General features: G+C 44.8%; 1 protein-coding gene across 1 annotated transcript; it reads right to left on the bottom strand.

Moving 5' to 3' along the window:
• Positions 1–810: 810 nt before the first annotated feature.
• On the bottom strand, positions 811–10,402 carry LOC119445211 (solute carrier organic anion transporter family member 4A1-like). Its single transcript, XM_037709533.2, has 7 exons — positions 10,094–10,402; positions 8,742–9,017; positions 6,943–7,045; positions 4,666–4,765; positions 1,847–1,968; positions 890–1,099; positions 811–845 (listed from the first exon to the last, which is right to left on the bottom strand). The coding sequence occupies exons 1-7, from the start codon at positions 10,400–10,402 to the stop codon at positions 811–813; spliced, it is 1,155 nt and encodes a 384-aa protein (XP_037565461.2).
• Positions 10,403–17,576: the final 7,174 nt, after the last annotated feature.

The following is a 17,576-nucleotide window of genomic DNA, read 5'->3' on the forward strand; positions in this document are numbered from 1 at the left end:
TTCAAAGACAGCCCGGAAGGTGATGCATACGCGTGCAACAATGACTGGTGCAGTATAGTACATACGTACACTTTCTTCGAAGTTTTCACGCGTATCTCCGTCTAATAGCCTCGGAAGCTAGGCCACATTTTTGTTGCGTTTTAAAAATTCCGAGTGTTGAATGTTGATGATGCGTAGTTTAAAGGCGCAAGGATCAAGTAGGGCCGAAGAGCGCCAGCGCTGAATTTCTATAATGAGTAATGATTGGTTATTGTTGTCGGTGTAATGTGGCTGTAAAGAAGCGTAAAATGATTGGCTGTAAACTGCCTGAAGCATATATGTATTAAAACTATGACCATGGATGCGGTGACGTGTATGTGGACATAAAAACAGTGCTATGAAGCGACAGAAAAGTAGATAGAATTAAAACTGCTATGGTCGTAGTGTTAATAATGAGACTGCTTTCTGACTACATTAACTTATCTCACAGTGGCAACCACATGCATAACAAATTTTTAAAAAAGACAGACAAGGACGCCATTTGCGCCAACATCCGGCATATTGCGCTAAGTTACCCTATAATTAGAATGCAAGACCAACTAGCGCATCAGTGAGTCCTTTAAACATCAGACTGCCGGCACTCAGAACTCACTCTCAGCGCACGCAGCGAGCGTGAGACAGACGAAGGTCGGGTTGCAAATGAGCCTCTTGACGTGGTTTGCGAAGCTCCTCTTCTGCTCCTTCTTGGTATTCTCCTCCGACGCGATCTGCATATCGGGCGGGGCACTCGCAGCTCCGGGTTCTGGGGCTCCTTGTGCGCTTGGTGCACCTTTAGAAACAGGCGTAGCCTGGGTGCCGGGAGTAGCCTGGGTTCCCGGAGTAGCCTGGGTTCCCGGCGTAGCCTGGGTGCCCGGAGTAGCCTGGGTGCCCGGAGTAGCCTGGGTGCCCGGAGTAGCCTGGGTTCCCGGAGTAGCCTGGGCATCTGGCGCAGCCTGCGAACTCGGTGTAGCCTGGGCGTCCGTCGCAGCTTGCACATTGGCTACGCTCGGCGCTTGCTTCAGGGATTGCATCCGCTTCTCCTTTTGCAGCCTCGACAGATCTTTCGCCCGCTCTATGGCAGCTGCGATAATTAAGCGTGGAAGCTTGCGATAAGCGTTCCGCACCTGTGCTCGTCTACTAAATGCCCGATGGTGAACGTCTCCTTAGGTGCCAAGATTGAAACTACGTAGGTGCCAATATCCAAGGATGTGTTGTCATGAACAAATGAAACGCGAACAAAAAAAATCGAATGCGATGACACCGAGAATATATTAGTTTCGTTAATATAGGCTTCGTAAAGGGAACAATTTATTTGCAGTTATTTTTCTCAAACGATAGCATTCTGGCTCATGAAATTTCTTATTGTCCACGCTGGTATCAGTGTATCAATTTTATTGTACGGACCTGAATTTTTCTGTTGCATTTGAATTTTCCCACTAACATTTGTGTTCGGAATGTTACTCCAGCTACTGTTATTTTAATTGCGGATGGACCAGAAAGGCAAAAGATTTTTTTCCTGGCATAAGTAGTCAGATTTCATTTCTACAGCTGCATAAATTCGAGATTGTTACCATACTATACCTGTACATCCACGTACTGTCTATTTGTCAGTTATGATATCCCACGTGGGTGTGGAATCAATAACTGTCAAATAACTCCACAAATAAAGGAAGCAATAATCCGTTAGCAAAGCTCGAAGTGGTAGCTTCACTCATTTTTTTACAGCTCTATCTAATCATCTTTTCAATGTGCACTCTCGTTGGGAATGCATTGAGGAGTGCGGGCAAGTACAGTTAATGCGTTAGTAGGAAAACAGGCTTCTGCGTACTCGGTAGCGCCCTTGGAAAGCTGGCGATGGGAAAGGCAGTGAAGAAAGCGACAATGGAGGCACCGAAGAAGCCAAGCCACCAAGCGCCCACCCAGTTGTTACTTGAAGAGTCCATGCCTAGCCTGGAAAAAAATGGATTATTAAATTTTCAGCTCAACTCCGGTACAAAGAATTAATGTCTCAAGCTGTACATTTATATGAAGTGTCTCGATAAGAGTTGAACACACAAACGCTGACGAGCCGCACGATGCTCACCTCGAGAATGTACCTTATACTGTCAGACAGTCGATGTCCATTACATGTTAGATTCGTGCCGTATGGTGCTAGCCTTTGTCGAAACGGCAGTTTTTACGAATCGACGCATCTGACCATTTCGAGAAACCAATGTATATATAGCAGGGAGAATAAGCAGACTCCGACAATAAGGACAGATGACCGCGTTTTGCTGCACACTGTTTGAAAATTAGGCAAAATTTTTCGTCGTTCTTTGCATATATATCTGTTTGGCCATTCCTGATCTGTGCCTCACTAGGAGTTTGCTTATAGAGCGCGTCTGGTTGGTTTCTATAAACGCATGTACAGCCATGGTGTGCGAAGCTCAGAAGGCTGAAGCGCACTGAAGCGCATCGCCTTTTACCGACAATGCCAGTAGGCCGAAAATGTAGGTGGAGTGTCATTGATTACGTCCTACTGCAGGTTACTTAATATTGAGTATAATGTAGCACAATTTATTGGCTCGCGGGTGTTGCCCATGGCTCCTCCGCCGGAACTGCCGAGTACATATAAACAAAATGAAAGAACAAGAGGAAGGTGGAGACATGAATTGATCAGCAGTGACCTTGTCACCCGCCTTGTCGAAACGTTGGCTCCAGACTGAGGCCTCCATTTTTCTCGCACTGTTGGTCACCTAAAGAGATATGTCGGAAACTAACAGCAAGGCTTTGTCGTGCTGGTGCGTAACAAAGGACGGAATTGCAGCCATTGCTACAAACATATTGTTATGAGACTGCGCGCGATGGGACAAAGATGACGTTGACCATTGGGGTGAAGAAGACGACGATTGAAGAGATTGTCTTTCGGCCATATTCCTTCTCAACGTCCCAATTTAAGCTTTCTCTACGAAAATTTTAGAACTTATATATACGGTTAATTTTTTTTAGCGCAATAAAAAACGCACGACACGAGAGAAGGCACACAGGACACAACGCTACTAACAACTGATGGTTTATTGCACTTTGTCACAGTATATATATAGCACCGTACAATAAAAGATGGAAAGGGAGTTTAACGTCACCCCAGCACCACAGATCGCTTAACAGCCTAACAAGCCACCGCTACCGTGACAACAACAGTATCTCCTTTTCTGACAATGCGACAGGTGGGCTGCTCCCACAATCTTTGTTTCTGTTCATTTCAAACGCCTCTACAATTTCCCTTGTCACTTGATCAGAATGTCTAGCCATCACCCTAGTCTTTTTAAACAAAGGCTTGCAGCCATAGCGCATGCAGTGGGCAGCAAGATGACCGGTTACTGCCAGTTTGTCAACATTGTTTGAGTGCTCTTGTAAGTGATCGTTAAGACATCTGCCAGTTTGTCCCAAATATTCTCTCGCGTCGTGCGTTTCTTTGCGCTAAAAACTATTAACATGAAATACTAACTATCCCACCAGTCTGCTTTATATATGCGACCCAGACCTATGCGGGACTATAAGGTAATACGAGCAACGACAAACAACGCTATAGGGAAGCTCAGGATGAGTCTTGCATCTTTGTACTTGTATGTACAAACCCTACAAGGCCTGTCTGAAAGGTATCCGACCATATTTATTCTGGGAAGAACCACAGCGTGCAGGTCGGCCACTTAGAGTGTCGTGAAAGAATGTTCCGCGATGTGTTTAGCCAGTAGGTGACGCCACCTTCACTTGCGCCTGCTATTGTGCAGGACCAGTTACATGTGTTGAGTACCGCCGTCTGGTCTCGGCGCGATTCTATGCGGGTAAAATGATGGGGCGAATGGAACGAAGTCGCTGCATAAACTTCGGGCCGAATCATGGTGGTAGCCAAAAAAAAAGCATTTAGGGAGATCCTAATAGAGTTAGGATGTGATGTTATAGGGCATGAAGCAGATAAAGATGTCGTGCAACCAATTCAAGGTAGGCTAAACACGTGTTGATAGTGAGACACGCTTTGGGGGCCCTTCATCAAGCCATAATAATGATAATAACGGGATTCTTTATTATGTTTGAGCCTTAACAATGAGAGATCGCCGGTTAATTACCATAAAAATTGCTCAGCTAGTGTACACGAACGAAGGTGTTGTGAATGCCTTTTTAAACAAATTTGCGTACGCAGGGGGTGCCCTCCGAATTTCGCACCCAGGGTTAATTGTGGCGAATTCTAAGACCTTGGATAACGCTACTGCTCACGCGATTTGGTATTTTTGACAAAGCGTACTTGTTTCTTCAAGCATCTTATCCTCCACACATTGCCTAGTGCTACTTTCCTGAACATTGAAAGGTGCCCTGAAGAGAACGTACTTTCAAGCCACTACATAGTGCAACACGACGGCTGCTCTACAGCACTTCCCCAGATGTACCAGGACGCTTTCAAGAAGCAGAAAGACATTGGGACTCGCTGTACGGAAACAGTAGGGGCCTACTTTGAAGGGGATTAGGACAACGTATAGACCAGGAGACGCTTCTTTTTCTTCAGGAGTATGGTCGGGTACTTTACAGACAGTCTTCGTGTGCACATATTCTGCCCAAATTCCTTTCAGATTAGTACTCAAAACGCGGCCCAGAAAGTACGAATGCACTCACTTTGAGGAATCGGCGGTTATGTCCGTGTACATTGAAAGGAAGTACCCGCCTAGGAGGAAGCCCATGGCGGGACCCAGGACGGATGTGGCATAAAAAATACCTGCAAGGCAGCATTTCAGTCTGGCGTTTCGGCATCCTCTTTATAGATTTACCGTCACTGCGCGTTCACGTGAATATTAATAGAAAAGCGCCGTCACTGCGATTACGCACCAGTCCCTGATGGAGGCGCCACTGACGTAAGCTTCTCGCTTGAATTTGTATGAACTTTAATTTCATATTTACGTAACTGGTAGCGCATAACATGGAATCGGCACTACTCACCAATAAGTGAGTCTCCAGTGACATTCGTAGTATATACCGATGCTATGCATAACCGATGCATATTGTGGAATATTAAACATTGCCCATAATAAGCCATGGCAGCAAAAACACCGAAAGCTGTGCCTTAAATGTGAATTGCTATTGACTGACTCTTTGCAACGAATGTCTGCAACCACCATTCCTACCTTGTTCTATCACATGACCATCGAAAATCTTTAGAGCCGAATGGTATTTTTTCGTGACAGAGACATCCGAAAAGTGAAACATGTGCTGATGTTGTCAGGCACATGTTATAAAGAAAGGAGTACCGTTCCTTGGGTGTAACTTGCTGACGTGCCTAGACAGACCACGACCCTAACGTGTACTATCATAAATACGCATTTATTGCATACACTATATGCCTGGTGTCTTACCTGCCAAAATAGGGCTGTCTATCTTCCTCCATAAGCTTAAGGTGAAGCTCCAGCACTCACAAATGCAAAACGCCTCAACATTCTAAGCAAAAAACCGCCTAACCTATATTTTCGGTATACATTCACATTAACTTTCCGAAAGAGTACGAAATGTTTAGAAATACACGAGCATTGAGGCATCATGTTTGAAATTACGTAACCTTTGAAATTAAGTGACTGTGCAGCAAAATACCAGCCAAAAGTATAACAAAAGAGATACCAGCTGTGCGCACTTGTCTTGACGGAGTATTTAAATCGTTCTGAACAACTACTTGCATTTAGAGCTCACTTGAATTTTTCCAGTAACATGAGTCTCGCAATTATTTTCATGAGATAGTGGTACCCTGTAGAGTTGCGTGGTTTATGTTTTCATTACCGAATATAAGTTGTAAAACTTGGTTATTCTCTTTCTGGTCCTCTGTTATTTACAGTCAGCTATCTTGAACGATGAGAGTAGTGGTGTCGAGTGGGTCTGCTTATCAAGGGGAATACGATGTTGCGGTCTCTAAGGGTAGCTTAATTAGTTTGATAGAAACTCTAGTCTACTTTTCTTTCTCAAATTTGTAATAGTTCAATGCCGTTTGCGGTTAGTAATGCAGTGGGGGAGTCAGTAGTCCTAAATTTATTGTAAATAAATCGGACTGCTTTCCTTTGAATTCTTTCAAGGTTCTTAACCCAAACTATAGAAGCGTACTCAAGTTCTGGCCTAATTAAGGAAAAGTAAGAGAGTAGTTTAACACTAGGCACGTATAAAATTCGATAAGTTACCATATCCTAGCTGCATTGTAAGAGCCTAATACTGCGAGTTGTAAACTTTAGTTATTTACCGATCTTGAACATCAGAAAATATAGGCTTGTATTCTAAAGAAGTTCGCACGATAGAATTGTTCGTAAGAGAGCATTTCAGCCATTCCTGATACTGGACATATAATTATCGAGGGGGCCAGGCAACAGCGAAGGACACTTACCAACGAAAACCTTTGCGAATTCGGCCCCTTCTGCTAAGTGTCACTAGAAATTAAAGTTTTTTTAAATCGTTCTTTTTTTTGGTTGCCTAATGACAGCATGGCTCGTGACTCATAAACATCGCAGAAAAACAGTGAACGAACATTGGCAGAATGACAAAGCACATATATTGTGTTCTTGTTTAGTAAAATTGCTCCTCAGTTGTTCTTATGCGTCATACTTTACCCGTCCTTATCTGGCAAAGGGCTCATGTTTCAATCGTGTAGGCCGTTGGCGCTGTTTATTGCTCCATTCGAAATATAAAAAAAAAACTCAGTTGTTAGCATCAGCGCTTTTTGTGTGTGTGTGTGTTCCTTTTGGCAGCCTTCGTTTTGCTGCGTTGTTTGCAGTCACAAGTCAAGTTGAATCAACTGGCCCGGCGTTGCACACTTTCATAGTGACAGCGCCACAGCGTTTCATATCGTTGCACATCAATCTGAATGAGGGGAGTTATAAGGCACTTAGTAAGCACGCTTTGGTTTGTAGCCAATGTAGTTACCCATGTAGATAGATGCGCTGGCTGATGGTGTGTTTTGGTCCAAGTAAGCCACGCCAAGGGTGAAGAATGGCGACGAGCCGACGCCATGCAGCGCATGCCCTACCTGCGTCATATACGGGAGGACATTACGTCACATGCACAAGGGCATCTCGTGTTACAGAGACATCTCAACCCTTTTTCTCGAAGGATCTGTTTCGTCGCTCCTGGCATTTTTTAAACAGCTCTTCCTTCCGAGCGGGAGAAAGCATGGGACGATTGAAGTGCCTCGATTTCTCGTTAGTAAGAACCATATATAAAACCAACAGACAATGAGGTCAATGAGTGCATAGGGAAAATTATCTGCTTTTTCACTGAAATGTAGACATACGTAAAATGGAAGTAAAAGTGGAAAAACGGAGAATTCGGCGCCGATGCGAGCCGAACCCCCAAACTACAGAGGACACTGCGACCAATCGAGCTACAGTCTGTCGTCCCATGTACCCAGTTTCTTGGGTATTAGTGTATGTGCGCGTGTATGTATGCTAAACGTGTACGTAATTAATTACATGTATCTAATGACTTGTGATCAGTTACAATTTTGGTAGTCCGGTGATTTAACGATTACTTTTGTTACTCGGTAACGCTCACTTTAATTTAATTACTTTTTAGTGACTAATTACGTGTAACCAGTTACTGTATTGACTAAACAAGCTGTAATAGGCGACGCAGCTATGCGCATATACATTTGGCGTAAACTACACTGAATACCCGCAGTCTGCAAGTGGCATTATCCAAAGGGATGAAAACATGTACACTCTGCACCAATATAGAAGGAAACAATCTGTCTTCTAAGTGCGATTCCTGCAAATGTACAAGTGAGAACCTTAATCATTGCTGTTTACCACGTAGTTCGCATGTTGGTGAATTCGGGTCATGTAACTTTTTATTTTACCACATAAACAAGTAAACTTATAGACTTTTACCACAAATGTGATGTTCCCTTTTCATATTGACCCAGCCCCATGTATGTAAGCTACCTTCTTCCAACAATCCGCATCCGCCATTTACGCCTCGATCCTCTGAACGTGGCAGGCTTGCAGATGTAAATATAGCTGATGATAGCTTTAGTTGCAAATATCTGGGTTAAGGGAAGGGATACATTAGTAACAACAGCACAGGTGAACCATGGGTAAACAGGTAATACATTTTCTGCACTCAAGGAACGATTTCGATAGAGCCGAACGGAACGAGCAGTCACGGTTACTTCGAATCTTGAGAAACCGCGTTGCTTTCACGATGTCATGTTAGATAAATGCCTAATTGTTTGATGGAGTACATAATAAAATTAGAAAGCAAAAAAAAAACGATTACCAAACGATTTCGACGCAGTAAAAACGCATATATTCGTTTCAATGTGAGGCAAATTGTATGAAATATATTGTCTTAAAATATTCGTAATTTTAACTGGACTTTGCAGGAGACGTTGCCTTTAGATGGAAAGAGTTGTTCTTTAGTTGCTTGAACTTTGCTCGTGATACACTAAATTATCTGTGGAAAGTTTATGTGTTCCGAAGTCACTTTGCTAAGATATTTATTTTCCCCGCTCATTGATTGATTGATTGATTGATTGATTGATTGATTGATTGATTGATTGATTGATTGATTGATTGATTGATTGATTGATTGATTGTGGTTTCACCTGTCTATACCTTGGCGGCGCTGTTATCATTTCTAGCTTCATTAATAAAATGCATCGCCAAAAGCGAACGGTGCATAACGTGCTTCCCAGCAGCTCAACGACGCGCGAATCACGTGTGTACCATGAAGAAGTACTTGAAGACGTTGGCATTGGCGGCGCCGTACGATGCCGAGGATTCGCACTGTCCCGGACCTCGCTGTGGGCACACGTCGGCGGCGCCGCTGTCCAGCACCATGTACTGCGGCGCCAGGAAGTGCGGGGAGGCGAACACCATCGAGCCGGCGGACACGACGAGTGCGCCGATGCCCATTATGACCGGCTTGTGGCCGACGCCCCCGTGGTAGCTCACTGGCGTTATCATGATGCACGACGCCAGGTTGAACATGCTCTGGATCATCTGCGGTTTGCGACAGAGCAGGCTGTGAGAAGCCGGTCGCAGCCCGTGCGCGTTGCAGAGAGTAAGGAGTAGGGGTTTATTTGCATACAAGAATGGAAGGGAGTCGAGGGTAATATATACAGAGTAGTTAACAGGTCTTCGACCCCTACATATACAATGACAGCAGTACTAGCAAATGCCTCATAACCAGCCACCAAATGCAGGGACTCTGTAATAAGAAACATAACAGTTGTGTGCTGATAATTTGCGCATAGCAGTACAATAAAAATTTACACATCAATTATTATTGCGATAGCAATTATATGGACAGTCGAGGCGAATTTATGCTGTCGTCGTCGTCGTCGCCGTGAGGTTCCTTATAAAGTCCAAGGGTGATGACACCGTCGCCGCGAGCCCTACGCTGTATGTGTGAGTGAAAGCGTGCGAGGGGAGCCGACGAGTGCGGCTCAATCTCGGCCGCGCGAAAGGGAAGAAAGCAGGCAGGAAGTGCGTCGTCTTTCGCCGCGCGCGAGGTACCAAGGTTGCGAGCCATCGGAAGGAGGGAAGAGACGGGGGGGGAGGCGGCATTTTACTCCGGCTGCAAGTGTATGTGGCGGCCGTATGTTGAAAGCGATCTGCGTTGGGGGCAGAGTCTATAGTTGCGTCGGTGACTCGTAGCTTTGTGCGTGTTATGTGTTCTCGGCGCTCAGTTTGCGTAGAAGCGATAGACAACTGCACGAAGGTCACTTCGCTCGCTGCTGCTGCCGCGTTTCCTCACTTCAGCGTTTCGACAGCAAGTGTCCGCGGTCATCGAGTGTGATGTGTTCAGGTTTGCTGTGCGCGCTGACACTATGTTAATTTAGTTAGCAAGCGAATGTTGCAAGTCGATACGACTGATAAAAGTACTATCCTTACTTCGTATGGCTCTGCTAATTTGCTATCGCAATCAATGAAAAGTTCGGGCGAAACTGACTATTTTTTCCACTTCTTGCATAAACGCATTTTGCAAAAGTAGGTACACTTCATACGTCAACTTATCACACGCAGTATAACACATGAAACTACTGCAGAATCGCGAAGAAAGCCCGTAGACTTGCCCCGGCTTCGATTCCGAGCAGCTGGAAGCGCTTCTCGATGGTGGGCGTCACCACGGAGACGAGGCCGTTGACGACGAAGCCCTGCGTCATGCCGAGCATGCAGAGGAAAATGAGGTAGCACCGGGGCGTGCGGTAGCTCTGCAGGAAGGCCGGGTAGAAGCCGAGCATGCCGCAGTGCGCGTCGTGGTCGCTGCGCGAGCCGGGCGCATCGCGCGGCAGCAGCTGAGGCGAACCCTGGACCAGCTGCGGCACCGATATGCCGAAGGACGAAACGGAAAACTCCGAGCCTTGGTTCTCTCCGGACCACATGGCTGTATGGGACTGGAACCCTGTGGAGGAGCCCGGCACAGTATTAAATCTCTACGCACGAGATACGGCCTCCGAGAGGCGTACGCGCTGTACATCTCAGAGGCTATTCGCTAGCACACGCTGATCTGCGCCTCAGAAAGAAAGCTTAAATAAAAGCCACACCAACGCCGAGCTGGTTTGCTGGTAAAAAAATGTCGCAGTTTCTCCCTAAAGGCGAAGCATCAATTGCGAATAGCAAATTAGTAGAGAGCTATAAGGAGTACGGATAGTAGTTTTATCGGCTGCATAAACTTGACACATTCGATTACTAACTGAATTAACAAGCGTGGTGTTAGCGCGCACAAGTAAACATGAGTAGATCACAGTCGATGACCGCAGATAACCACTGTCAACACGCTGGCGTGGGGAAGCGCAGGCCGCCGCAGCGAGCGAAGGTTCGTGCGGTCTATCGCTTCAACGGAAACTGAGCGGCGAAAGCAGAACGCATACAAAGGTCAGAGCCGTGTGGAGATCGCTTTCAAGATACGGTACGCGCGACAACACCGACTGCCGGCACAGGCGCTAAGTACAAGAACGCATTTGTTTGCAGAGTAGATGCCACCCCCCCCCCCCCCCCTCCCGTGCTGCCTTCCCGCTTTACTCCTTTCGCCTGGGAGATTGCGTCGCCAGTTCCCTTTGCGTCCAGTTGCAAGATACGCATTTGGTGCCGCAGGACAGCGTCGCCCCCCCCCCCCTCCGTCCCTCCCATACCCCCACGGCCTTCGCGCGACGGGAGTCACGTTTGCTCTCCACCATGCGTTCGTTCTCCGTGATAGCGGGCGTCCCCCCCGCGCGCTTTCACTCGCACATACGGCGCGCGGCGACGATTTTATTGCCCTTGGACTTTATACGAAACCTCACGGCGACGGCGACGCCAACGGCAGAAATCCGCTTGAAGTGGCCATATAATTGCTATCGCAATAAAATAAATTGCCTGTCTGGCGTGTGTCATCAGCCACTTTACGTCCACTGAAGCACGGAGGCATTTCCCAGTGATCCTCACCACTCCCCATTTTATTACCTGTTTTACTTCAGTCCACTCCATCTTACGAAACGTGATTGAACTACTTGGTTATTTTCCAACTAGACCAACTTATGTAAATTCACGTAAAGAAAGACGTGCTTTCATTGTTGTTTGCAAGGAGCACTGTTGAATGTATATGATGTTGACCATATAAATTTATTTATGTAAAATTTATTTATTTATTCATTCATTCATTCGTTTGTTCGTTCGTTCGTTCGTTCGTTCGTTCGTTCGTTCGTTCGTTCGTTCGTTCGTTTTGTTCATTCATTCATTCATTCATTTTTTAGTATACCTACATTTCTCCCACACGGGCATTATAGTCGGCCGCGTGATGATGAAGTCAATGAACTATGCACCTTGTAGTGAATGAGCATTCGCATAAATAAAACAACATATTTGGCATAATCAGCGTGTGGGGAAAACAAGGATACCAGGTACAATCTAGTGACGGGCAAAAAAAAAAGTAAGCGGGATGTGAAACCTATCCGAGAGGTACCCAACAAAACAAAATGAAAAGTAAATGAAGGAAACACAAGCACAAGTAAATTGCCTAGTGAAAACACATCTAAGCAGATGCAAAAGTCGTCAGATTATATTGACGTCAGAAGCAAATGAGGTACAAAAATAATGTATGGACGCAAAAATGTATGAACACACGAAGAAGTGTGTTTTCAACACACGCTTTCAACATAAGCTTTTGGCGCTTCCAACACGGCAGACGCGTCTGACAGAAACCAGAGAAATCTATCGCCCACTATATACAAACCAAAGCAAAGTATTTCACAACAAAACGTTTCTCAAAGTACTTGTCTGCACTCGTAAACCGTCATGGACATGGTTTCACTGCTGCCTTTCACTCTTCCAATTACTGCCTATCAACGCCACCTGGCTTCGCGCATTTACGAGCAAATGCGCAATTCCGTTCAAAGTCATTCTTCGCTGCACATCGCCGTCACCCCGCTACGCGCTTTTGGCCGAAATTTTCATCGCGATCCTCCCTGCTCATCCTCGACAACGACGCTCTTCCACTGCGTTGAACCAAGTCCTCCAGCCAATCACCACTACCGCACGGCCAATGCGCATTTAGTTAGAGCCCTGCCCCTTCAAGGCTTATCGTGCAAGGCAGCAGGAAGCCGCCACAAAACGGGGAGAGGGTGCAAAAAAAATTTCGATTTAAAATCAGAATACAGCAGACCCGTCCGCCGGCCACGTTAGCATTAACAATTCTAGCATAGAGCTCAACTTGCAGTGGAGCTTCTTTGTCGAAAGGATGTTTAAAACCGTAGTGGTCGATTTCATTTTGCCCCTTCAATGGAAATGACAGCTTCGCAATACTAAACCATTTGCATTGTTTCCGAGTACCCGCAGAGCAAAACCGCGACACACGGTAGTTAATGTACTTGGAGAGGCCGAACTCAACGCCAAGGTTTACTCACGTCAGCGTAGAATCCCGTAAAGAGCGGCGGAGAGCAACGATGGCGGCTGATGTGACCTTGTACGTGTCCACGCTGAAGACTGCACGTGCTGCACGCGCGACTGTCGCGTTTCTTCTTCCTCGCGGTTCTTTGTTTTTGTCTTCTCAATTTGGTGTTACCGTTGTCCAGAGTGTTCGTGGCGCATACCCACAGTGGGGGATTGGCTATGAATCGGGTGATAAAAGCAAAAGGAGAGAGAGAGAGAGAATAAACTCTATGCAAAAGAGCACACGAGCGCAGGTAGCTCAAGGAGACGGGAATCAACAAGCTGTAAAGTGCCGCTTACAGATAAAGTTCTAGGGTACAGGAAAACATAAAACATAAGCTGAATTGAAGATGAACTAAGAAATAGTGTTCTTCTTCTTCTTTCTTCTTTCTGCGGTTTTACGTGCCAAAACCAGTTCTGATTATAAGGCACGCCGTAGTGGAGGGCTCCAGATTAATTTTGACCACCTGGGGTCAAAACTAATAAATAGGAAGAATTAGTTTAGCAAGGTAATCGATCTGATTCAGTAGGATAATTCCGGACTGCCAGGCAAATATTTCTGTTGTTGTACAGAACTGAAAAGTTCAACAACAGAAATATTTGCCTGGCAGAGGGGCTCCGAAAGACAGGATAGCACGAACATATAAATCTAGACGAAGATTTCGAAACGGAGTTAGGTAATATTCTTCTTATTCTTACAGAGAAACGTCTACTGGACAAAAATAAATCATCTGTCGTATTTCTCTCCTTCTTTTTTTTTGTCACTCCACGACAACAAAGTTCAAATTCAGAAAGCTTTTTGTTCGTGTTGTCTGTCATTTGCAGCTCATCTTCACTTATGATATATCCATCATCACGATTGATTGCGAACAGTCGTAACGCAACAACCTAATTGGGAAAACGAGCCCAAATTCTTCTAAAACAGAGCCTCTTCGAATGCACGCTTTCAGGTGTTTTCTCATTTGTTTTTGCTGCAACCCTTACCAAGGCAACAGAAATGACATCGCAGTAACTCTTTGGTACAAGCACGTTCTTTACACGTGCTTTTCAGTTACAGGTGAGTCACAATGAGATTCCGTAGTGTGTTTCCTAAATGTATTTTGCTTTGTTTTGAAGTTTGTTTAGGACCGTGTCATGTGGTAACTACTTTTTTTTACATTTTCCGAAGGGTGTGCTGGGTTCTGTATATTGGAAGAGAGCCGTTTATACTGGAAGCTTCTGAGTCAAAACAATGAGGAAGACAGCCCGGCTGTATGCGGAGTTGCGTAAGGAGAGTATCGAAAGGAAAGGGCCGAAAGAACAGAACAGAACCAAAAGTAAAAAGAAAACGTGTGAAGGAAATGGAAACTTGTAACCCTGTTGCATCCTGTTTCCATTGCTTGGCTGGCTGACTAGATTTTTTGATACCAGGTAATGCATCGCAACCCACTAACGGGGGATATAATTATTTACAGGCCAAGAATCGCGTGGTACCGTATGTGACGAAAAGTTTAAGAAAAGGACTTGGGATAAATCCTTCTTTCAAAGGTTATTCGTTGTTAATAAATAAATGATCATTACGAAGAAAAGTGTGTTGCTTCGCGATCTTCCGCTTGGAAGACGATTTTCACTCTCTATAAAACATTCTCCACCTTGCGAATTTCGCGCAAATTATTTGCTGAAAAATGAGCAACCAAGCATCAAACAACCAAATTTTACGTAGCAAGATGACCACGGATGAGTGCACCAACGCACACTGGAGCTCATCGCCACGTCACTATGATTGCGAGAGAGGGGAGGAGGATCATGTGCGCTTCATTGGATCCGCTTGCTATCCGCTTTAAAGACTCTGCCGAGAAGCACTACATCCGCTTTAACGAACGTGCTTAATACTACATGCGTCGTTCTGAAAAATAGAAAACTTTCATTAATTAGGCAGTACTTCCTCTTGTTCTCCCTGTTGTGCTGGTTCGCTTGCGCTGTGATCACAACAGGTGACTGCAACTTGCCCTCTTTCATCATTGCTCTATACCACATTATGGCGAGAGAGAGAGAGAGAGATGAATCTACACACATACACATAGCTGTTTATCGAAAAAGAAAGCCCATTTTATATTTATTTTTATTTTTATTTTTATTTTACAGCGACAGCCTTCCTTTAGTGAACGTTGAAAGCATACCTGTCATTGCTTCCGGCTGTCAGCGCTTCCTAATGGAAAGAGTCAAAGAAAGACCGTCCTTCCACTGCACTGACAGTCTCCCTTCAGTTAATACGAACCTAAGTTCGGCACCACTTGCGGCTATGTAGAACGCGAGTTTAGTCGAAGGCACTGCGGAAGTTGCACCTTCGCGAGACGCAGTATTGCTCAGGTAAACGGAAATAATGACGTTAGGAACTCGCATTTTTTTTTGCCGTTTCCGGAAGACGGACGCACGCGCGAAAGAAAAAGAATGCTGGTCTTTGTCCTAATACAATCAGGCTTGGCTCCTCCGCTATAAGGCAGAGGCTTCCATATGCAGGGGCTTTTATTCGACGAGATGTTTATTCCCCGAGAGAGCAACGGAAATAACTGCGGCTGGCTGTCTTTCTCCGAACAGCTTCTCGCGAAACGCGCGAGTCTGCTGAAGTAAGGAAAACGCTAATGAGATAAATGAAAAGGGAGGTGAAGCAAGATTGACTTTTGTTTTCCTCAGAGTGCAATACCTTACCAAGAGTGCACGTATTAGACTCTAATAAAAAAATAGAACATCTGGGCGTAAGAATTTCTCTGTGTTCTTTTATTTTGTTTTTGTTTTTTCAGTTGAATTACAGGAAATTATTGGCTTTATTTGATTTCGGATGCTCCTCGTGAAGTGCCCGCGAGATGTCTTGTCTACCAGCCTTGTGAGCTAACTGCTGTGACGTGCACACGAAGGCTTTGGTTGGAGCGCATAATGATCGCGTTTGTTTGCTGGCAAAGTCTTCATCTATCAAGTCCCGCCCCATTTATTAATGAACGACCTTCATTCATTCAGTTTATAGAGGCTCAGACGGCATGACGTTTAATTCCGGTCTAACAATGAGTACACACAGAATAGAAAAAACTTGGAGGACTCTTAAGAGTCGCCTTTAAGAGTAGAACGCGATAGCGTTATCGGGACTCGTTCGCATCGCATCGTTCGCATACGGTAAGTAGGCTTCATTCACAGCAACACTGAACGTGGGAAAGCCAGCTTACAAAGACCAATCTTACACCAATCTCCTTAAAGACGGCTTCACTTTTAAACTGAAATTCATTGCTGGAAAGACAGTTTTTCCAGGGGCAATATAAGTGGTCCTTAAAATGTGAAGGCCCTAGCATCTTTTTTATTATTTTATTAATTGTTTGCTATTGCCCCGACGTGCGCAGGTCTGGTAGAAATGTTTGAGTTTCCTCGTAGCAGAATTAGGTTTTCTCGTACATTCAAATTACAATCCGACGCCGAATGGTAAAGTCGGACTTTACCATTTTTCTGATGGGTTTCACTGTGAGAAATTCAATTTTTGTTCACCAAAACCTTGCACGACGTGACGTGGAGGGCCTGCGCGGTCGATGTGGTTGGATGATTTTCTCCGCCACCCGCGATCACACGCTCGGTTGCCGACACCGGATTTTCTGCTACACGGGGCCCTAAACGCCATCGCGTTAAAAAAAAATTCTTGTTACTTCCTAGGCAACCAAGTGCAAAAAGAAAGAAAGTCAGTGGAACTGTAGTTATCCCCATTTGTAATGGCCATGTAATCTCCTTTTTCTTTCCTGTTTCTTTTTTTTTTCTTGTTCTATTTTTTTTTTTTTGATGATCACCGCTGATGGATTGCCGTCAGGTGAAGGAGGACAATTGTTCTGTATCTTTTTTTTTTCTCTCTCACCGGCCGTCTTTGAGTGATGGTCCGTTTTCCGTTAAGAAACACACCTACACAGTGAATATTAATTTTTGGACTCTTAATTCTTCTGATTTCTGCCATGTCCAACACATTCACCCTCAAGGCGTAAGATTGAATGGTTGATGGCAAAAAATAAAATTTTCCATTTTTGGCGACATATTGTACCAAGAAAACATGATGGTAACTACGATAGACGAAACGAAAACTGCGTCAAAAAAACTTTATAGCAAAGGCTGTCAGACTCTCGTGTCAGATATGCCGCTGCGCACCAGGTGCTCATAATTATTAAACACTATTCAAGTATGCATGATGATGTTGATGGTATTGGTGGTTCAACTACCGCAACTCTCTTTCCAGGTGCAGCTTGAGTTCATGGTCATGTAAATCATTTTTTACAACTTTAATGGTAATGCTGTTAGCCTTTGGACAAACGAGCACACTTAAGTGTGCAAAAATGTTTAATGTGTACTGCTCAAACCGGCTTATACAGTGTACAAAGAGTGCTGCGAACATAACCAGGCTGGGATAATGTCTAACGATTCTATTTCAAATGTTATTTATTTATTATTTATTTATACGAGTACTTGCAGCGCCACAAGGGCATTATTGCAGGAAGGGAGGGGGAGCGTTTGTAGCCAAAAGAAAGACATAAGTAAAAACTGAGCTGATTCAAAAAAAGCATACAGCAAGGCACGAACGCAACATAAAAGAAAGAAAATAAAAAGACAGAAGAAAAAGCATTCTTCTTCTTTCGGTGGTTTTACGTG

Source organism: Dermacentor silvarum, chromosome 3 (assembly GCF_013339745.2).
Source record: "Dermacentor silvarum isolate Dsil-2018 chromosome 3, BIME_Dsil_1.4, whole genome shotgun sequence".
In the NCBI taxonomy this organism is placed as follows: domain Eukaryota; kingdom Metazoa; phylum Arthropoda; class Arachnida; order Ixodida; family Ixodidae; genus Dermacentor; species Dermacentor silvarum.